General features: G+C 62.2%; 1 protein-coding gene across 5 annotated transcripts in view; it reads right to left on the bottom strand.

Annotated features, from left to right (window-relative positions):
- Positions 1-298: 298 nt before the first annotated feature.
- Positions 299-22,756, bottom strand: part of TRAPPC9 (trafficking protein particle complex subunit 9) — a 552,118-nt gene continuing 529,660 nt past the window's right edge. For all 5 annotated transcript variants that reach the window (XM_082364605.1, XM_082364607.1, XM_082364606.1 and 2 more), the window contains 2 exons: positions 1,695-1,915; positions 299-1,055 (listed from right to left, as the gene is read on the bottom strand). In XM_082364605.1, the coding sequence (XP_082220731.1) occupies positions 888-1,055; positions 1,695-1,915 (389 nt within the window). In that variant the 3' untranslated portion in view covers positions 299-887. The remainder of the gene's footprint in view (positions 1,056-1,694; positions 1,916-22,756) is intronic.

Raw genomic sequence — 22,756 nt, 5'->3', positions numbered from 1 at the left:
AGGAGAGCAAGTGAGAGGCCGAGATGGCCAGAGCCATCGCGGGGGCTGAGGACCATGGTGCGGGACTCGAGACGGTGTTCTGAGAGGGGCGGCATAGAGGCCCAAAGAGCACACGCATGGGAGGGGCCTGGGGGGGCCACAGGGACAGACAGACACAGGCCCGACCCTGCCGGCCACCAGCTGTGTGTGCTGTGTGGGGTCGTGGGAGTCCCTACCTGCGCTGGGGGCTGACGAGCTGGGGGGCGGCCCCCTGACCGCACCGGACCAGCAGAGGCAGGGATGCAGGCGGACCAGCAGAGAAGCGAGGCAGGCCCTTTATTGGAGAATCTGCCACCGACACGCAGACACACACAGGCCGTGGCCCCCCAGAGCCCAGCCTGGAACCAGCCCAGGGGCCAGAACAGCTGACACAGGTGACCATCTACCCACCGGGGGCAGGTGGCTTGGAGCCAACCACGGTGCCATCTCTCCTGGCTGGGCTGCCTCGGGACCCCTGGGAGAAAAGCCAGCCCTCGGGGGATTCCAAGGGCCGAGGAGGCCGAGGGAGGCTCCCCAGACCCACCCCGGCTGTGCCCCTCCCTCACGCTCACCTCTTCTTCCTGCTGGCTGGGCTGTGAACCCCAGGTCACAGAACAGGTGCAGGGACCCAGGGCCACACTCTGGGGTTTGGTCAGCATTCACCCTAGCAGTGGCCTCTTGCAGGGGATCCCTGATGGCCAGTGTGGGAAGGGGCACGGCTGCCAAGTCTGGGGGCCTCTGCAAAGCCCAGAGAGGACGCCGCAGGTAGGAGGGGAGGTGAGGGGTGGGAGGAGTGGACAGGAGTTGCAGCAAAGGCCTGTCCCCTGCCCGGGGGCGCTCTGGTCACGTCTCCCCGCGGGAGCAGCGGCTCAGGCCGGGGCCCCCAGGGCACGCACGTGCACGCTGGGCAGGCGGAACCAGGAGGGGGGCAGCCCCTTGCTGGAGCTGTCCTCGTGGAAGCGGATGCGGAGGAAGAAGTCGCCCGTGCAGAGGAACAGAAGGGCCCCGAGGCAGGCTGACTGGCCCGACGGCCGCACCTGAGGGGAGGAGGGGCATCAGCCGGGAGCAGTGCGGACCCCCAGAGCCTCCAGGAGACCCCTGAACCTACCTAGATACGGGCGTGGGCGGGCCCCCAGCACTTGCTCCCGTGGCCCTCCAGGGCTTCCTTGCTGTGCTGCCCCAGGCGAGTCACTGCACCTCTCTGGGCCTCAGCTCCTATCCTAGGATGGCGCTAATCACACTTCCCTCCCTGGGCCGTCTGGGGGTCGGGGAGCGTGGGGAGTGTCTGGGGCAAAGGCGCCATCTCAACAGGTAAGTGGAGAATGAGTACTGTGCCTCGTGACCCCATCAGCCCCTCGGGCCTGCGTGCCGTGACCGCGAGCAGGGAGGAGCCGGCCACGTGGGCCAGGGCAACGGTGCCAGTGGCACAGAGATCTGACGCTGCCCTGCCGCTCCCCCGACACACTCGTCTCGGCTCCTTAACAACCCTTGGGGGCCGGTGTCCCCATCCTAGCTCTGCTCCCAGGACTCAGGGACAGAGACGTGAACTCGTCTGAGGTCTCAGGGCGAGTCAGGGGGACGAGGGTCAACGCAGAGAGCCCGCCACGTCTACCAACCCCTAAGCCTGCCACTGGGGGAGGGGTGGGACAGGGGACAGTGACCGGGGCCACACGCACCTTGTCCAGGTAGAAGGTGCCGGAGCCCACGAAGGAGACGGCATGGCGCAGGTCGTAGGTGTGCACGCCGTTCTGGTGGTCCTGGAAGGGCACCACGCCGAGCGCAAAGGGCCCCACGCTGCGCGGGCTCCGGTTGGTCAGCCTCACCTCCAGGCGCACGGGGTCGCCCACCCGGCAGGCCGCCGCCTCGCGGTCACAGGGCTGTCCATCCACCAGCACGTCTGCGAGGGACACGGGGCATGAGACTGTCAGGGCACCGCCCAGCCGGCCTCCCTCCCTCCATTCATTCATTCATTCATTCCCCGCTCCTTCACCCACCAAGGCTGCCTCCTGGAAAACAGATGAAGGGCCCCAGTTCCTGCTCTCCCGACGTGCAGGCCAGTGGAGACAGGTGTCGGGGCCGGAGCTGTACCCCAGGGGGGTCTGTGCCACGCTGGAGAGGCCGAGAGGGCCCCAGGGTCACCTGGGGGTCCTGAAGGGCCTCCTAGCTGCCCCCGCCTGGAAGGGCTGAGCTCTGGCCCGGACCCCAGGGGCTCCTGCAGGTGGAGGCCAGCCAGGGGAGGGACTAAGAACTGGCGGGGAGTGTGCACAGGCCGGGGCCGAGGAGCCGACCGGCACGTGGCTGGGCCTCTACCGAGTCACCTGCAGGCCGACCCGCCCAGATTGCCGCAGTGAGGGCCGGGGTGGCCCTGGGGCAACACGGAGGCGGGACGCCAGCTGGGGGAAGGTCTGGGAGTCACGGAGCAGGGCGAGTGCCCGTCAGGCAGGGAACAGGGAACGAGGGGCAGCAAGGGGGTGGGGTGATGGGGCAGGTAGACTGGAAAGGCTGTGCTGTGACCCCCACTCTCCTCAGACCACCAGACACCCCAGCAGGACGGCAGGGTGGGTAGTCTAGGGGACCCGCCTTCAAGCATGGGTGCGAGGCATGGGCTGGGATTTGAGAGTGACAAGTGTCCTTAAAAGAGGCAGAAGAGGAGAAAACTGACTCAGAGGGGAGCCCAGGTGAAGACAGAGGCAGAGACTGCAGTGACGCAGCCGCAGCTCCAGGAGCTGGGGATCCTCCCCCAGAGCACCGCCCGCACCTTGAATGTGGACTTCCAGCCTCCAGAACAGTGAGAGAGTCAGTCAAGCCCCGTTGTCTCGAGGCCCCCAGTCTGTGGTAATTTGCTATGGCAGTGCTGGATGCTGATACGGTCAGTAAGGGTCCTTCCTGACACCAGAAGGTCACCGGCTTGTTGATCCGGCCACGGAGGCCAGGGAAGGGGGTCCTAGACCTGCAATGGGACTTCACACCACATGGTACTGGCCGTGGGGCTACCAAGCGCCGACCCTGAGCCCTGGCCTCGTCACATCTGCAGGCCCAGGAGTAATGATGTGACAGTGTCACCTGTGTACTTCCTCACACCTGCCCACCTTGCTGTTTAAGGACTCGTCACGTGTGTCTCAACCTTGACCCCGCCATTACCAGCATCCCGCAGTGGAGGCTAGTCGGGGACACCCCCTAAGTCACTGACACTGCTCTAGACACCAGGCGACTGCACAGAAGACCCTCCTGCCCAACAGCTATGGGGCCTCGGTGCCCATGGGAGGAGGCCAGCGCCTCAGTGGGGTTCCTGGAAGGCACGGGTCTGGAGAGTGGCCAGCCCTGGACTGGCCATGCAGACCCTCCCTCCAAGGCAGGTGGATATCCCCAAGGAGTGCTGGAATCTCTTCAGCTGACCTTTCCATAGCACATCCAGGGCTCTGAGTGAGAGAGTGTGTGTGTGTGTGTGTGTGTGTGTGTGTGTGTGAGTGTGTAGAGAGGATATATCAGGAACAAGAGACACCGGCTTCTGTCCTGGGCCTGTTTCAAACCTGAGAAGTGGGCGTAATGACAGTCCTTGGTCCCTCTCCTGCTCAGGCCGGGCCCCAGTAATGCGTGCTGAACAATGAACCCAGCCAGGCAAGCCTGAGCCTCGTGTGGAGAGAGCAGGTGTAGGAGAGCCTCGGCTGATGGTTCCATGAAGGGGAAGACAGGATTATCTGCAAATCGGCGGAGGGCGGCCGGCTCGCTGCATCTCTGCCCCCTGTGTCCTCCCTTGTAGAGAGCCGCGTGGGCCGCAGGCACTGGCCCAGGGCTCATCTGCAGAGCAGCCCCAGCTCCCCTGGTGGTGCCCGTTTAACCCTTCCCTGATGCCCAGCTCTACTTGGCCCCTGGGGCAATGAAGAGGGGAAATGAGGCTGTGGGCACGGTTCCCAGTGGGACTCTTTCCTTGGCATTCTCTAAATGAGGGGCAGGGGCATGGTCCCGAGGTCAGGCCAGGGTGGCAGGGATGGGGGACGGAGCTGGCCCCTGGCTGAGCAGCAGGCCGGGCTGGGATCTTGGCTTTGCCCCAACCCTTCTCCCTGGAGGAGGCCCTCTGCCGAACTGAGCCTCCTTCACCTCATCTGCAAAACTGGGGTGATGACCCAGAGGCAGACAGAGGACCCAGCCAGGCCTGCCCTGCCCTAGTCTGGGGAGAGCTGCTTGCTTCCTCGTCTGCCTCCCCGGGGAGGAGGGCGACCCTCAAGAGGGGCAGGACCCACCTGTCTTGCTCCCTGATGTGTCCCCAGTCACAGGTGACCAACTGTCATGGTTCATCCATCCTGGCTTTAGTCCTGAAACTTCTGCGTCCCGGGAACCCCTCAGTGCCAGGCACACTGGGACAGTGGTCACGCCACACCCATGCCTGGCACCCACAATAACTGCCTGCCAAACTCACGACTTTCTGGGCTCAGCAAGCAGCTGTCTCCTTCCACCCTGCAGCTCCAGCACCTCCAACCTGGGTCCGAGAGCACCAAACCTTCCCACGTCCCTCACTGGGAGGAAACAGCAGAGGTCCGTTTTCTCCGAGAATATGACATGCTTCCTGACTTGAAAAGGATGCCAGGGCTGGGCTCTCCTGGGACCCACGGGGTACTAGGCGAGAAGTCTAGTGAAAATGCACCTGAGATAACAGTGTTGACGGTGACCGTGACGGCTGTGCTCAGGTCGGGGGTCGTAACTCCACCAGCACTCACGTCCCAGCACACCCCTTGCTGTAGTGAATTTGCTTCTCTGACTCTGGACCAGGGCAGCTGCGCCCCACACTGGGGAGAGGGGACCCTTCTCGCGTGGAAGCCCCGCTGCACCAGGCTGGAAGGAGCAGCTGAGACCAGCAAGGAGAAGCTCCAGCCGTCCACCAGAGAGTCACAGAACTCACCAGGAAGGAGCAGGGAACAAATAATTAAAAATTTCTCAAAGGCAAGCTGTGTCGGAGCCGTTTCTAAATTGCCCAGAGGAATGAAAACCACGTTAAATCGCGGCACGGCCGGGAGTTCAGCCGCCCTGTGGCACGTGCAGGGCTCAGCTCGACTTCCCGTCCACCGTCCCCGGGGGGCGCCTGGCCCGGCCCCTCCACCCTCAGGTGGGGAAGGTGGGCGCCGCGTCCACTCGATCGCCAGACCGGGGCCCCTGCCAGGGACGGCGGGTTAGCACTCGCTCTGTGTCCGCAGCAGGCTGGCCAGCTGCAGGGAGGGGGTGGGCACACCAGGCCGAGTGTGTCCCGCGCAGCTGGCGCCTCCCCGCCCCGAGGATTCCTCACAATCACCCTGGGAGCCTTCCCGCAGCATCCAGGGTGGGCTCGTTAAGACCCCCGTGGGAACCCCAGGTCTGATGTCCGGGTGTGCGGGGTCTAGTTGCTGCCCCGTTGGCCTCCAGTGTTGGCCCGTCAGGCCGCTGCCACTGTCCACTTCCTGGGGTGGTGACCCCCCTGTCCGTCTCCAGGCTGGGGTGGAGGGATCCCTGCTGCTGCGCACTTTTGAGTAGTTTCTCCTTGACTCCCCCCCGCTTGCCCTCTCTGAGCCTCAGTTTCCTCACCTTTACAAGGGCTGATAGGAAAGCCCACCTCAAAGAGGTTCTGTGAGAACTGGAAACGCACGCAGAGGGGGCGGGGCACACAGCGGCCGCAGCGGGACGGCTGGATCATTATCACCATTACGCTCACATCCACCCTGGGCAGTGGAGAATGCGCAGGGCGGGCCAGGTCCCTGACCAGCTCTAACCCCCAGCCGAGGAGGACGCTTTGCATTTATATAGCTTCTCCAGGGCCGCTCCTCACCCGCAGGCTGGCCGTGAATGCTGATGGGGAAAGGTGACCAGCACGGCGCTGATGCGATGGACAGAGGGGACCGAGGCAGCAGGACGAGTCCCTTCAGCCTCTCCCGGCCACTCTGTCCAGGAGGGATGCAGACCCACAGCCAAGCTGCAGGTGGGCCACATCGCGACCTGGAACGTCCCAGCCTCAGCGGAGAGGCAGCCCCCCACCCCCCCGGGGAGGCAGGGAGGGGGGGGTCCCAGCCTGGAAGCCCATCTCCTGACCCCCAGGCTGCCGGGGAGCTGCGCACGGGGGACCTCGACCTGGGGGCTCCTCGGGAGCGGTGGGCGGGAGAGACAGAACTCTGGCTCTGTGAGGTCCAGCCTTGTCCCCGAGAAGCTCCTGGAACCCTGAGTCTGTGCCGCCAGAGGGGGTGGTGTGCTAGACAGAATGACACCCCCAAAGATGTCCACGTCCTAATCCCTGGATCCCGTGCAGCGTGTTCGCGCACACGGCAAAGGGACTCTGCAGGTGACGTTCAGTTAAGGACCTTGAGACGGCAAGTATCTTGGAGTATCTGGGTGGGCCCAATGTCGTCACAAAGGTCCTTACAAGGGCAAGAGGGGGCAGGAGAGCGCCTGGAAGGCTGCGTGGCCGTGGTGGCGGAGGGAGGCTGCGAGCAGCTGCACGGCTGGCTTTGAAGACGGGACGGGGCCAAGGGGTGCAGGCGTCCCTGGAGCCCAGAAGGCGGGAACCGGGGTCTCCCCAGCCCGCAGCCTGCCGCCACCTCTCAGACCGGCCTACAGGACCGTGGGGTAGTAGCTCGTGTTGTTCTCAGCCACTAGGCTGGCGCTCACTTGTCAGAGTGGCTGAGGAGCCCAACCCGGCAGCGCTCAGGGACCACAGAGCTGCCGCCGCCTCCCAGGCCCAAGGGGAGGGCGGGTGGACCGCGTGGTCTGAACCCTGCCTGCGTCCCTCATCTGGAAACGCAGCGAGTGTCACACTCTCTGTGAAAAGCGCCAAAGGTTGGGGTTCGTTTCTGCCCGACCTGCCCCCAAGCCCCCAGTTTCTGAAACCCAAGGCCCGAGGCCAAGGCCACAGCACTCGTTATCTTAACGAGCGTCTGTGGAACACCCTGGATGTGGCCCTGCCCTCCAGCAGCTCCAGGTGGGAGGGGCTCCTGGACAGGAAAGGGGGCCACCCTGCAGGACCGAGCAGGAGGGGCTCAGGACCCAGTGAGGGCCGCAACCAGGCGTCGGCTCCTCTGGGCAGCACTGACCTCCTCGCCCAGGTGTCCAGCGGGGTCTCACCCTTAACCTGGCCCAAACGAAACCCTCCCACTTTCTCCCTGAAACCCCGCCTCCCCAGGGTTTTCCGTGCAGAAGGGGCCCTACCCGGCAGGCCCGCCTGGCGCCCGGAGGTCACACTGAGGTGTTCCCCGGGCACCCACACCCAGCCCACCAGCCCGCCTGGCGGCCATCCCCATCTCCGCCCCGACCCACTCCATCCTAGCCCAGGCCAGCTTCCCGCACGGCAGCCAACGGTTCACAGCGGCATGAACCGTGGTCCCACCTTGTCACGTCCTCGCTCGCCCCTTGCCCGGTCCCAGAATAAAAGGGAGTTTTGATCACATTACGGCCACTGACCCTGGTCTCCAGGGCCCTGCACGGCCCTGAGCCAGGTTCCCCCATCCCCGCGCTCTTACCACGTTGCCTCCCTCCTCCCTGTTACGCCAGCAGGCCCAGCACATCCCTGCCCCAGGGCCTTTGCACCTGCTGTTCGCACCACCTTGGCCCTCTCCTCAGGGAGGCTGTCTCTGACCACACAGTAAAGAGCCTTCCTGCCCCGTCACTCTTCCACTCTCTTCATTTTCTCGTGACCCTCAACATCTTATCTGAAGTTCTTCTTTACCCATTTGTTTGTTAACCATTGTGTGTCCCTCCCTCCTCGCCCCAACACCCAGGCCAGGCAGGCACTCTTCTAGTTCATATTTGTTGAGTGAATGAGTGGATGAATGAAGGAGTAGGTGAGTGGGCTTTGGGGCTGGGGTACCTGGGCTCAAATCCCGGCCGTGCCCTGCCCCCTTCGGGCCCCCTGGGACTCGAGGGGACTGGGCCACGTCCCCGAAGCGCCCCTGCAGAGAGGACGTTAGGACCAAGCTGCCACTGCCCGGCTCTGGTCCTGACTCGCAGACCCGGCTTTCGTGGAGGAGATTATTTATGCGGGAGAATCTCATATTGTAAGAAATCTCCAGGGAGCGGATTAGTCTTCCCTCAAAGTGTTAAACTGGGCCACAGTCCATCTTCTCCCGCCGCCCCCGGCCCTGCTTCTCCTTCACTTTTAATACCAGCCAGAGTCACGGACTTAATTTTATCTGGCCCAGAATGGCTCCTGAAACGGCTGCCACGTTTATGCTATAGCACGTTGACAGGCTCTGGCAGGAACCCATGCTATAAATAGAAGGCACGACGAGGGAAGGGCCTGCGGGGCCCACGCTGGCGAGGAAGGCACGAGGGGGAAGGCAGCCGGCGGTGCCAGCCTGCGCTCTGGCCAAGGGCAGCCACCCTGTGGCCAGTGGGCGGGGGTTCGGGTGGGGGTTCACGCAGAGAGAGCGCGCTGAGCAAGGGGCGGTGCCCGCACCCCGAGGCGCCACCAGGAGGTCAGGCGAGTCTTCCGTTGCCCACTCCCTCCCCCCCACCCTCCCCGGTGCCCTGCACGGGGCCAAGCCCCTCCCCCCCACCCTCATGTGCTCCTGGAGGGCAGAGAGAACAGGGGCGGGTTTAGCGGGTTTTGAGCAGGGAGGCTGAGGTCCGGGAAGCGATGGGGCTGCCGGGGCCCGGGGCCTCTGGCCCGCCCCAGACGCTGCCCCGACGGAGTGCCCGTCATCCAAGGCTTGGCAGCGGCATGGGGGCTGGAGTCCTGCTTCTGGAGGGGGCGGCTCTGTCCTCCAGCCTTGGTCTCCCCTCTTGCCCCAGGACGGGCTGCAACAGCTCCGCTTTCCCATGCGGGGCCAGTTTAGACCCCCGCCTGGCCTCGCCAAATGCCGCCCCTACTGCACGCTGCGCCTGGAGGGGGCCGGCCTTTCTCGGTGCCCAGGACACAGGCAGACACCGCCCTGGGGACCTGCCAACCTCTCATGCCCACTGCACTCCAGAGGGTTCCGGGCCCACGTGAGCCCAGGAGCAGGTGGAGAGCGCGGTGGAAGGGGCCTGTCCCGGCGCGGCCCTCTGCACCCAGGCGCCCCCCTCGCCCTCCCCCGCGGGCACCAGCCCGCTGCGCTTCTCACTGTTATTAGTCTTGTTGGTGACAGGAGCTCCCAGTGGCACCCTGGCCACTGTTCTAAGCCTTCACAGGCAGTGCCTCACACGGTCCTCAGACCAACCCCATCAGGCTGGCACTGTCACTGCCCCACGTTACAGGTGAACCTGCCCCGGTGTGGAGAGGCGCCCAGCCAAGCGCCCAGCTCCCACCCGAACCCTGGGCACAGGGGCTTGTGTTATTTTTTAAACAGCTTTACTGGGATTTAGTTCACAAACAACACAGCTCACCTACTAAAGTGTACAATTCCATGGCTTTCCATAGATTCCCAGATCTGTGCAACCATCACTACGGGCAATGTGAGGGCATTTTCATCACGTCAAAAAGAAACCTCATAGGGCTTCCCTGGTGGCGCAGTGGTTGAGAGTCTGCCTGCCAATGCAGGGGACCCGGGTTCAAGCCCTGGTCTGGGAGGATCCCACATGCCGCGGAGCAACTAGGCCCGTGAGCCACAACTACTGAGCTTGCGCGTCTGGAGCCTGTGCTCCGCAACAAGAGAGGCCGCGATAGTGAGAGGCTCGCGCACCGCAATGAGGAGTGGTCCCCACTCGCCGCAACTAGAGAGAGCCCTCGCACAGAAACGAAGACCCAACACAGCCAAAAATAAATATAAAAATAAATAAATTAAAAAAAAAAAAAAAAAGAAACCTCATACGCCTTCACCATCCCTGCCCCTCTCCCCGTCCCCCAGCCCTGAACAGCCACGAATCGAGTTTCTAGCTCTCCAGACGCCCCACATCTGGACTCTCACGTGAGTACCATCATATATATTCGGTCTTCAAGGACTGGCTCCCCTCCCCGAGCGCGACGTCGTCAAGGTTCGGCCCTGTGGGAGCCCGCACTTCCCTCCTCTTCACGCTGGAGTGATGTTCCGTCGTGTGGCCACACCACAGCTTGTCTTCATTTGTGGATGGGCCCTCGGGTGCTTCCACCCTTGTCTGCCGTAAGCAGTGCTGCTGTGGACACTCCGGGACAAGTGTCTGTACGGACTCAGGTTTTCACTTCTCGAGGACACACACCTCAGGGCAGAATTGCCAGGTCGTGTGGGTCTGCGTTTAACCTGCTGAGGAACCCCCAGGCTGTGTTCTGAAGCAGCTGCGTTATCTCACAGCCCTACTCGCAGCGTTCAGGTTCTCCACGTCCCTCCCAGCGCTTGTAGCGCCTGCCTTTCTTTGTCCCGGCCATCCTAGTGCGGGTGCGGTAGCGTCTCCCTGCTGTGCCCACTCCCGGCCAGGCAGCTGCGGCCCTCAGCGCCCCACAGGGTGGACGTGCGCCTCTGCCTGCCGGGACAGGAGTCTGCAAAGGCCCTTTTGTCCGGTCTTCTTTACTCATCTATCCCTGGCTGAGAACCTTCTGGAACCCCAAGCCCCTAACCCCACTCGTCCTCCTGGAGCCTGGGGCCGGCAGAGGGCTGGGGCATAGTGTGGGCTCCTCTCCCCTCGTGCACGGCAGAGAATAGGGGGCTGGGCGAGTCTGAGGCCAGCAGAGAGCATCAGGACCCCGACTTCAGAGGCGCAGGTGGGAGCAGGGCCTCTGGAGCCAAGACGAGGGCCGGGTAGAGATCGGAGCCTGAGGACGAGGTCAGGGATGGGCCAGTGGTCAGGCCGGCCCTGTGGCGTCCACAGCCATCTCTCTAGTCTGGTCCATGGAGTGGGAGGGCGTGAAGGTCAGGGGCGGGCAGACGGTCCTGGCACTTGGGAGACACTTGCCAAATGGCTGTGGACAGCCCAGCGGTTCTAAACCACTGTGGACTTTTCAAAAGGGACCTGCTTGGCGGCTCCCGGGAGTCTGGCCTCCTAGGTCGATTCTGATGTGTGCGTGTGTGTACGCGCACGCGTGCGTGTCCCGGGCCACGGTCTCGCTCTGAGAGGCGCTGGAAGACGGGTGAGGTGGGACCTCGGGTGGAGCCTGCACCGCACAGTTCCCTTGGGGGCTGAAGGAAACACGGAAAATATCAGCAGGCCCCCCCCAAGGTCACGCGCAAGTCACTTTTCAGTGGCAAAGAGAGGTGACTCGTGGACGGCCGGCTCGTTCCTCCTTTAGGACACAGCTCCCAGGGCCGGCAGTGGAAGGCTTATTCTTCCCCGGAGCCCAAACCCCCAGCAAGGACACCCTCTCGGCCTCACCCCAGAGCTCCACCTTCCTCGCCTTTCATTTCTTTGATAAAACTGGACGGCTAAGCAGACTCTAGGTCTAATTTTGGACAAAACATTTTAAAGACTTGGGAACAATGCAGTAGGAATTAATGAGGTGAAGACTCCAAAACAGCCGGAGTGAGTCAAGTTTTCGAGGCTCTACCAAGTCTGCTTCAGCTAAAGCACATTTAAATTTCAAATTTCACAAGACACACACATTTTTCTAGTTGACATAAATCTTGGGTGGGCCTAAATTTTAGAGCCAAATTTGATTCAGGCGAGGCTAGGTTCGGAAATTTATCAAGTAGCTTTGTCACCCTTTAAATGAAGCAAAAAAGAAGCTCAAGTGGGAACGAAATACAATAGCTGAGCCTCGGGGATGCGGAAGAGAACCAAGGCCAGGGGCCCCGGGCTGCCGGTGCTGCCCACTCCCCCCAGCGCTGGCTGTCCTTTGGGAGAAGGCACAGGCAGGTCCAGTAGAAAACCCTGCAGTTCCAGGCTAGCCAGTAAAAAGTGGTGAACTTTCTCTAATGCCAATGTAGCCAGTCACTAGGTACACAACCAAGGCGGCAGGTTTTCCCTCGCTACCGACGAGAGCCAAGTAACTGACCTTTTCTCTGTGGCTGTTAGGGAGCTCAGAGCCAAGAGTGTACCAACCTAGGGCACCATGCGGGCCCTCAGCAGCCGTATTTCAGTCTACACACACACGCGCGCACACACGCACGCACGCACACACGGCCTCTCCTGCATGCCCACTCCTCCAAGTCTTGACCACCTGTGCCAAATATGGTTTCCCTTAGCCCAAATGTTTCAAATCTTATTTTACTGCTTTACTGACAGAGAGTTTGCAAAAGAGGTCAGGAGCACAGAGATGCCCCGGAGGTGGGAGTGACAGTGTTCTGGGCAAGGGTCTTACACACAAAGAGGCAGTGGGCATCTGGGGAGGTGGCATCAAGCCCCACAGCCGCCTCCCGCCTCCCCGCAGGTTCCGAGCCTCCCGCACTGCGGGGAAGGGGGTCTTTCTGTCGGCCGTGCTGGCGCAGGCCGGGGGATGCGACAGGAGAGTGACGGGCCGGGAGAAGGGCTGCTCCCGAGAGCTCGGCTCGGCTGCCCAGGTTCCTCCGGGTCCCGCACCGGGCGCCCATCAAGGCGGGCACCACACGAGGCCCGAGCCCTGCTCTCAATGTGCTAAATGGCGCGCGTTTTTAACAGTTACTGAGGTAGCTAATTAGTGCATAAGCCAGGAAGCCTCTTCCCCAGCATCCGGGGAGGGAGACCGCGCAAGACCCACACGTGTAATTACCCTCCAGTCGAGAACAGCTCCTCAGGAGCCATTTGGCTCTCCTGGGTAAATACTTTACTTTTACAACTTTTCATTAAAGATTAAAGGAAATTAGATTAAAATGAAGGCGAGCTGGAGTGGGAGGGGAGATGCGTGTGCCTTGGAGCTCACTCGTGGAATGTCCTCTGGCTTCCCGGGCACGTCCACCCGGGGGCCAGCACCCGCGGGGCGGGCGGGGACCAGGCCGATGGAGGGGAGCCCCCGGCGGCTGCATCCTGCGGCCCTGTGGCTGCCTGTGGACCGTGCAAACCTGCTTCAACGATGGGGAGAGACGCACACGGCCAACACCACCCACCAGGTCAGGGGTCCCCCTGCCCACGGTCGCCCTGGTTCTCGGGCCAGGCGAGCAGGGTGGCGGAGCTCAGACCAAGTCCAGGTTCCGGGAGAGCCCCCTGAGAAGCCAGAGCCTCTGCTTCCTCTCCTGCAAGGGGGTGATGCAGCCAGAGGGCTGGTGCACAGAGCCGGGAGACGGCTGAGCTCCGAGCCGGGGCAGAGAAGTGCCCGACAAACGCGAGGGCTCACGACGGGGACCAGAGGCAGCGGTGCAGGCGGAGCTACAAGGTCGGTTCAGTTTGAAGAGACTGAGTTCAGGACGGCCACGTTCGAACCCGGGTCTCGACAGAGGGTTCCGTGCCGGTGGCCGGCCCTCTACTGTCCTCTCCCTAGCAGTGTCCCCCTGCCCCAGGTCTCAAGGCCCTGCTCACGTGTCCCCTCCACCCGGGGGCCTGCCCTGCTCTTCCCTCATGGAACACTTGAACTCGGGAGGCTCTGGCGGCAGAGGCTGGCTGCGTGTTCACCAGACCATTCCCTTGCCTCCTGGGCACACAGCCAGAGTGCAGTGCCCGCAGTGGTGAGGCGTGAATGCAGGACTAAGGCCCGGCCAGTGGACAGCTGGGGGGAAAATGACATCCCCCCAAAGCTGGCCCACAAACACATCCCTCCTACAATCCCCCATCTGCCTGTTGCCAGAACTAAAGCAGCTGAGAAGGGTCCAGGGAGGAGCTGCGGGATAAAGGAAGCTGGGGGATGGGCAGGGCCCCAGGGTGGGCGGGGCCAGGGTCCCCCAGTGGGCTCCAGACAGGCCCCACCACCAACACCATGAGAACATAAAGTAAGGCTGCTGTGTTGGGCCCCTGAAATTTGGGGCTGTTTGTTATGGCATTTAGCTATGACGTTTACCGGCCTCCGGGGCTCATCTCTCCAAACTGTTCCCTTTCAGAAGCGACACTGGAACCCAGTGCGGAGCTGACGTGCTCAGGACCATGGTGTGAATCAGCGGTGGCGTGGGCACCGGAGCCCGGGTGCCCTTCCCTTCCCAAAGGGACCGGAACTGCGTTTGCACAGGAAGCACCTTGCTTAGCGGAGACAATGCCTCTCTTAGGCCCTCTGCTTCGACCTTCTCTTTTTGGACAAGCACTTCAGACAACTGAAGATAAACCAGGAAAAAAAACGGAAGAATGAAAGCTATGCCTGCTGGTTGGTAGCATTATGCAAAGACATCATTCTGAGAACAGCAGAGAATTTGAAATGACTTCTCTGTCTCCGAGCAGTGTCCCTACGTTTTCAATCTCTCAGTTTTCCTCTTCACTCAGGACTTTCTAAATAAAGATTGCTGCCACCCAGGCAGCCCCTCCGCTGCTCCTGTGGCTCTGCGTCCAGGCTGGTCCTCACCACACAAGGTCGTCCCAGCCGCAGACCTTCTCACCCACAGGGTCAGGTCACACGGCTGGCACTGCTGGCACCAGGAGGACATGCAGGAATCTCAGGACCCTCCTCTCCTAGATGAGGAAGCTGAGTGCCGGAGGGGAAGGAGCGTGGGAGGGCCCCAGCGGACACGGGAAGGGGCTGTGCAGTTGGTTTCATGCCGCTGGACCTTGGCGCAGGCGGCTCGTTGCCTGGACCTGGGAGCCTGCCCTGTCCGCCTGTCCAGCCCAGCCTCCCCTCCCCGGTGCCTCGGGGGCTGCACTCGGCATCCTGCGTTTACCTGGGGTCCTGCCACCACCACGGACTCCGGAGGGCGGGACATGGGCACTCCTCCCTCCATCCCCTGGCGCCCAGCAGGGCCTGAGTATCTGGGGCCGCCCCCAGGACTGGCAGACCTTCTGCTGGCCGGTAGCGGGGCCAGGCCTAGAAGCCAGGTCTCTGGACTCTGGGGTCTGTCCAGGCGGGGAGACAGTCAAGGAGAAGAAAAAGTGTTCCCAGAGAGAAAATGTAAAAGGATGTCGATATAGGATTGGTGCCCTCGACTGCTCCTCCAGAGTTTTCTAGACCCAATTGAAGGCCATCTGCCTCTCTCCTCTGCTCACTCTCCCCGAGCACCCTGTGACACACCTCCTGCCATCCATCACCCCCTCATAGCCACACACAATGCCCCTCATACTCTCTGCCTTGCCAGCTCCTCTAGGCCTTTCCAAAACTCAGCTCAAGCAGCACCTCCTCCAGGAAGACTTCCTGAATCATACCCAGCCCCGCACAAGCCCCCTGTCATATCATGTACAGCCTCATGCTGGAATTTTCCGTTGACAAAATGTCTCCCTGATAGAGGTGAGCTCTTCTGAGGGCAGGGCTCAGGGTTCACTCACTGAACTAACTGACGAATGAACAGGGCCCAACTATGGCTTGCTATGTGACCTTAGGGAAATCACTTAACTTCTCTGAGCCTCTGCTTTCCCATCTATAACTTGAGAGGAACGAGCTGGATGATTTCAGAACGGGCTACTACTTCATGGTGCTCGTGCCTGGGCTCAGCCCTCTAAGTCCATACTCACACCGTTCTTTCTACTGATCCAAGGTGGCATGTTGGCTCCCTCGGCGTCCAGACACTGTGCCAGGACCGTCCCCTCACCCCCCCCCCTCCACACACAGCCCAGGGCCTGACACCTGCCTTGTGCTCGGTCAACATTTACCACGTCAAACAGACTCTTGAAGTGGTGGCAGCTGAAGCTTCCCGTAGAAGTGGAACACCCCAGAGCACACTCAGATCACTCAGGAAGGACACGGGCCACGAGAGAAGCTTCCGAGCGGCCCGCGCGCCCGAACCATGGGAGCCGGGCAGCTGGACAAACAGGCTGGTGATGAACCCGCTGCCCTGTGCTTAACTGGGGTCACTCCCGGCCGTGAGAAAGGGGCACCCTTTGAGCCCCGAGAGCACTGCCCTGCCGAGACTTTGCCGCTGGCCCTTTGGAAGGTGGGCTAGAGGCTCGTGAGGGTGCAGTAAGGGGGCCCCTCATGGCCCCTCTGCCCTGGGCGAGCACCGCGCAGCAGGCCCCACGGTGGAGCCCACGGCACGGGGCAGGGGCGGGGCGGAGGCCCACACAAACCCAGGACGGAGTGAGGAGTGGCCCCGCTGCACCCACCCTGGGCGCAGGGCGCCGGATGCGGGAGGGCGTCAGAGCAGAGCAGCCCCAGGGAAACGGGCCCCGGCTGTCCGTGCGGCGCGGGCTGTGCCCTGGGCCCGCAGACCCTCACCAGAGGTGACCCTGCTGAATGAGGCCCCCGCCTGGGCTTCTCTGACGGGGGCTTGAGCGTCGCAGAGGCTCCAGGGGGCCCGACCCACACGAGAGTCCACACTCTCCCGGACTCAGGCGGGCTCCCTGCAAACGAGTGTGGACGGAGCAGCTCCTGGAGGGCCGCCTCCCCGGGGCCTGCACCAGCTCCCGTCTGCACCCTCCGTGCTGCCCTCTACCTGAGCTGCTCCCGGCACAGGCGACAGGTGCCCTCGTGCCGCCGCCTCTGCGCTGGTGGGTCCTCTGTTTGCAGAGGAAGAGCTCGGGGCCAGGCAGCAGCCCTGCACCGCACGGTGAGTGTGAGAGGCGCCGGGGCGGTGCCGGGCACAGGCTGAGGGGCTGTCTGGGCAGCCCTGAGCCAGAAAAGAAGGCCCTTGCCCAGGGCCCCGCAGCTGGCTCGTGGTCTTCTGCTCTCGGGGATGGGCCTCTTGCCTCTCTGCAAGGACCGGTGGCTTCTCTAAAAGTACTTTCCAGCCAGAGAGGGCCAGATCGAGGAGCCCTGGGATGAGTCCCGAGGGGCCACTCAAACCGCACCTGCCACCCAGGTGCCTGTCCCCTGCAGCACTAGGGCAGTGTGCCCCGGGGGGGCCCTGTCCTAACACACGAGGTGGCTGCTGCATGTCACACACTCCTGTCCTCCCGACCGACACGGTGCCAACGCGAGAGAGCACTGACCCCCGAGCAAGCACGGAGAGTCCTTCCAGGCCGACCCGGCTTCCCAAACTGAGCCTCCTGCAGAGACACCAAGACTGCCCCAGCTGTCCCTCGTCCTGTGACTGTACAGATGACACACCTGAGGCAGGTGCAGGTTTGGGGGGAACGCTCAGGAGGAACGATGCACCGCGAGGGCCCAGGACTGGAGTCGGCACGAGGCGGGGAGGCTGGCTGACGGGGCCCTGGGGACGGGGGGCTGCCAGGCCACTAACTCGTGGGGCCCTCACCCAGCCTCAGTCTCTCACCTGTAAGATGAGACAGTGATGCCTGCCCGGCAGGGTTGCTGAAAGATAGAGGGCGCAGGAGCATTGCAACGTCCCTCCTGAGTGCGCTGTGCCGCGAGCTCGGATGGCACACCCTCCCGGAAGCCCTCAGAACTGCAGCTACGCCTGTACCCAGCCCGGACCCCCCTGCACTGTCACTACCCGTCCCTGCTGCTCCCCCTACGCGCTGGGAGCCCAGAGGGCAGGGGCTGAGGTCTATCTGCGTCTTGCCCAGTGGGTGTCTGTGAATGAACAGTGCACGGGGTGAGCAGCGGTGGCCCCTTCTGTAGCGACACTGGGCCTTCCAGCTCCCAGCGACCCCTGGCACCAGCACGCCAGCACCATTAACTCCCCGCCCCTGAGCACTTCCCACGCGCCTGCACTGCTCTCGGTGCTTTGCGCGGATGGTCCCGTTCCTCCTCACCAGGGCCCTATGACAAAGGGTATCACCATCCCCATTTTATGGACAAGGTACACAGAGCTCGGGTCCTTGCCTGAGCTGGGATTTGGCTGCAGAGCTCACAGTCTTTTAACTGCTTCCTTCCACACGAGTTCCTTTGTCTCCTGCAGTAGCAGCAAGTGACATCGGCAGGACGGATGACCCCAGCGGACACGGAGAAACCAAGTGCAGCTCCAGCACAAGGGACAAGAGCTCCTGCCGCCCCACCAGGCAGTCCGGCCAGGTCGCTGCCTGCTCGCGGGTTGCAGAGGGCCGAGTGCGAGGGGCGGAGGGGAGGAGCCTCCTGGGGAAGCCTGCCCTGCTGCCCGCAGAGCCGATCAATATGCCCTTGGAAACAAGCCCAGCCCAGCCCAGCCCAGCCCAGCCCAGCCCAGGGAAAGGTTAAGGGCAGCCCACCCAGTCGGCCTACCCAGCTGCACATCTGAATCTCTGCCCTGATTCTGTCAGATGTTCGATGGAAATCACAGTGGAGTCCGCAGCCCTGAAGTGACCAGCAGCCAGAACTGAACAGAATACATCCCTGTGAGGGTCCCGAGGCCAGGGATGCTCAGGGGCCAAGCCCATAGCACCTGGCATGGGCCTCTACCTTGGCTCTCAGATAAACCTGGCCCTTCCGGAAACCACGTCACCCATAAGCATCCAGGCTTCAGGTATCAGGGCCATGCCCTGGCCCTGACTCATTTCTCTGTCTCTGCACACTGCCCGCCGGCTTCCAACCCTAGCTTGTAACCACTGGCAACAGGGGCAGGGTCCCCCGTTCCACTTACTCAAGTTGGCGATGCTGGCTTTGTGGCAAAGGGTGGTGCCCACAGCTCCTAATCTGCCTACCTATCTGGGCTCCTGTGCCCCAGCCTTGGAACAGGGATCTAGATACTTCGTCTTCTGCCATCACAAACTCAACCAACACTGGACTACACATCACCCATCCAACATCCATCCGTGTATCTACCTACCCAGCCACTCACCTGCCCATCCATCCACTCATCTCCCACCCATCACCTGCCCATCCTTCCGCCCACCCCTGGCCCCCTCCCTCCCTCCCTCTATTCGCTTTCCATATAGTTTCTCGATTGCCTTTTCCCACTTTGCTAATTTGCCCTGTTCTTCCTTCAGGGTGGGACAGCCCCAGTGCCTGCAGACTTCTCGGTCAGCCTTGGAGGCCTAAACCCACTAAAGTCTTCACCGCAAGCCTCTTCCATTCCTTCCCGATTTCCCCACACTTCCTGGGGGCCTTGACCAAACTTTTACTCAGCTGCCGGAGTTAAACAGGCCATCTTAAATGGTACCTCTGCCATTTATGAGCTGTTTGCCCTTTGGCAGCCCACTTACTTCCTGAGCCCCAGAATCCTCACTTGGAATACAGACCATGGTGACTGAGGATTAAAGGACATGGATACGTAGAGGGCCCACCCTCGGCACATGGGGGACTCAGACAACATCAGTCCCCTTTCCTCACGCTGCGTTATGGCTTATAGGACAGTTCCTTGTGGGCTGGTCCATGTCCTCGGCTGGAGCACAATCATGGTTTGCATGTCCCAACCCCATCCCTTGGCGCTTAGTAGGAATTCAGGAAACACTTACTGCGTTGAACTGACTTCATCATGGCAAGTCTGAACCCTTGAACCTAGAACTGCAGGAAGAGAGACGCTCTGGAATACTCCCGGTTCATTCTGGCTAACGTGAGCCTCAGCCGGGACAGCCAAGGCTGCCCTGGCGCTCTCTGGGCCTTAGTTTCCTTCTCGGTAAAATGGGGCAGTCAAGCCAGGGGCCTCCCCTTCCACTGCCTAGTCTCAGCCACCTAATCAACAGCAAAGGCCACCAGGGACTGGTTGGTGGCATAAACCCTGGATGTCCGCATCTGCCCGCAACGGAGACAGGACTGACCCCTCCAGGGGTGCAGACAGTCGGCCATGGATGCTCTGATGCCCACTCGGGGGGCCGCTCCTGGAGGGAGGCCTCAGGCCCCCGGGCGCTGGGAGCAGTACCTGAGGGCAGCCCTTCAGAGGCTGCCTTGCCCAAGGTCACAGCCCCTTTCCAGGGGGACCCACATCCGGTGACCGGCTGACACAGGGCATCAAGCCCCAGACCCCTAGTCCCAAAGAGCCACCCCTGCTCCGGAGCTCCTTCACGGGGCCTGCGTCGCAGCCCGGCCTCCCCCTCCTCTCCCTCCCACAGGGGCTGACCTGAGAACGCCAAGTGCCAGTCCCCACCCGAGCGTCTCCCAGGGACCCCAACCTGTGGCGCGAGCTGAACAGTACACCTCCCTCCCACCTGAAGAGGCCTCCTGCTGTTAAAAACCCGCCTTCAGTTTCGGGTCAGAGAGACTTAAACCCTGGCTGCACCACTTACAAAGCTGGATGAGTTTCCGAGCCTCCACTTCCCCATCTGCAAAATGGGCTTAAGCACTACGCACAGACAGCGTGGCTGCAATGAGTAAGTGAGATGAAGCCCGAGAGCTTCCTGGCACGTGGTGCTGTCACTGCCTGGGGTTCTGCGGAGGAGACTGAACCCGAGGTGCTGTGCACTTGAGCGGGGCCTCTTTCAACTCTGAGCGAACAGAGCTGCCGCTGCCCGTGACAGCAGCTGCATTTACCAGGACCTTCCATGGGCCCGGCCCTGTTCTAATCCTCACAGCTACCTTCCGCATTACGAGCCCTTACTGCCCTCATTTTACAGATGAGGAAACTGAGGTGCAGAGAAGTTGGTCACTTGTCCAGGCTGCACAGTAAGTGGTAGAGCTGGAGGCTGGACCCAGGCGGCTCTTTAAAACCTCCGCAGCAGGCTGTGGCATGGGGAGGGGAAGGGAAGGAAAGATTGCGGGCCAGCGCTGAGTATTTACAGTGTTCCTGGCGCTGCACTGGGCGTCTCCATGCCTGGGCCCATGGAAGCCACGCACAGTCATCTGAGCTGGGTTCTGTCTTCGTGAGGAAGGTGAGGGGTAGAGGCCGAAAGGCCAGCTGCAGGCTCGTGACTCCGGGCCCTTGACGGCCACCCTGGCAGTGCTGGGAGGCTGAGAGCAGGAACGCTGGGACAGCACTCTCGGAACTTGGCCTTGCCGGCCGGCGTCCCCCAGTTCTGGCAAGAATCCTGCCCAGTTGGTTCAGCCCGAGAATCCCCGCCCCTGATGTCCGGGCGCCTGGCCTGCCTTCAGCAAGAATCCGCCACCTTTGATGTCTCCTCTTAGTGACTTTCCACCCACTGACCCCTCACTCTGCTCGTTGGCTCTAAACCCCCAGCCGTCTTTGCTGCATTTACAGCAGAGTCTGACCTCTCTCTGCTACTGGACAGGCTTGACCCCTGTCACAACAGTCCTGAATAAAGTCCGCTTACTGTTTGAACAAGTGTCAGAATCATTTTTTGACAGCACAAAGCTTCCTGTCCCCACCGCAGATGCTGGTTGAAGGATTAATGCATGCTGTCCCCAGGCCTAGAGAGGACACGGGGCCACTCTGGGATGCTGGGAAGGGGTCCAAATCCCAACCCAGCCTCTGCACGTGCAGGCCACCTGGACCTCCACGCTGTACGGGGCTGACCCCGGGTCTTCCTCACAACTTGAAGCCTACACGTGTGTGCGCGTGGGCAGGTGTGTGGGGTGAGTTCACATAATCTGCTCCAGAGGCTTCTGAGGCTAAAGGAAGGCCATGCCTTTGCGGGAAGGGCAGGGCCAGGGCTTGGGGTTGGGGGTCAACGTGGATCCTTTCCTCCTCTGTCCCCGCAGTACCAGACGGAGAGAGCAAGAGCAGGGAAGGAGAGAGAGGATGGGGGCAGGAAGACGGCCCGGGGAGAGCCCACCCGAGTGGGGGGCTCGGGGGGCGGGGCGCCCTCTGCCTGGCCCCTCCCTCCCCAGGGTGACCTGTCTCAAGGCAGGCACGACATGGCCTTTTGCTCAGAAGGCTCCCACGGCCCAGCACCCACAGGACACCAGCACCCACAGGACACCAGCTTCCGGGCAAAGCTCCCAGGGTGCCCTTAGAGGCCCCATAGCAAAGAGGGTTTCCTTCCTCACCCTGCAGGCCCCTTTGCCCCTGCTCCCTCCTCCGAGAAGCCCTCCTGGACCTGCGCAAGTAGAGCAGGAGCCCCCAAAGCCCCCTCCTCCCCATCCCTGGCCCTGTCTCTGAGCACAAAGCTCTGAGCCGTGACTGTTTCTTTCTCAGCGCCAGGCAGGGCGTGAGCATCTCCAGGGTCGGCCAGGGCACCGTGAACACGCTGGGCTCAGCGACCCCTCGGGGGGGAAGCTCCCGACCCTCAGTCCCTGCTCAGACCTCCAGGCGGCCTTGATCAGTGCCTGCTGATGGAATGGATGAGCACACGAATCTCTTCCGGGTCACAGTGCTTCTCAGCTTTTTGCTGGCGACCCCTGCAGCTGTGGCCCGGCCACAGAAAGCAGCAGGCCTTTCCCTAGCCCCCGGCCCTGCATTTAGTTTGCGGTGAGCAAGCTGCTCGTTCCCAGGCTGGGGGCTCCTGGAGAAGGCCCCTCGGTACAGTTGCTGCATCTACGCCCTCTGCTCCAATAAACGGGGCTGAGCCTGCGGTAAAAGCTGATGAGGGCCTCACTGGTTGTTTGCCCAGTGGTTTCTCATTAACTGAAAATAAAAAATTAAAGACAGAAAGTCCTCAGAGATGCAGGAGGGGTAGGGGTGGGGCTGAGGAACTTGTGGATGCCCCCTGGGGGCTGCGTCCCAACCACTCCACGGACACAGTCACCTCCTTACACCCCCTGCCAGGGTCCGCAGCCAGGGCGGGGCAGGGCTGGAGCAAGGCCAGGCCCGTATGACGCCCCCAGACTCCACCCCTGCCCCCTCGCACCGGGCCGTGTCTCTCCTCAACCTTCACTACCCACCGGCAAAGGCCCAGCGAGGCCGGGAGCGGGTCTGCTTGCTCCTGTGTCCCCGGGGCCCAGGGAGGGCCTGGCCCAGCAGGTGCCCAGGAAATCCCTGCTGATGACCAGCAACCGGCCCACCCTGCCCTGCAGCAGCGGGTGCACATCTGTCCGCCTGCGAGGGGCTCGCCAGGCTGCCATCTGCCCAGGGCCACTTACCCTCCCTAATCGGGCTCGGGAGACAGGCCGCGGTTTGCGGAACAGCCTCCTCCGTGGGGAGCTGGGGGGATGACAACCAGGAGATTTAATTAGAGCCCTGAGCTCCTGCCGGTCTCCTCTGGGGGGTCACACCTCACCTGCAGGGGCTGTCAGATCCCTGTCTCCCTGGGGGATCTTTGGTCTGGGAGCCGG

This window comes from Balaenoptera borealis, assembly GCF_965194805.1.
Source record: "Balaenoptera borealis genome assembly, chromosome: 17".
NCBI lineage: Eukaryota > Metazoa > Chordata > Mammalia > Artiodactyla > Balaenopteridae > Balaenoptera > Balaenoptera borealis.
Note: the sequence above shows the minus strand (reverse complement) of the source record. Positions and strands in the feature narration are given on the sequence as shown.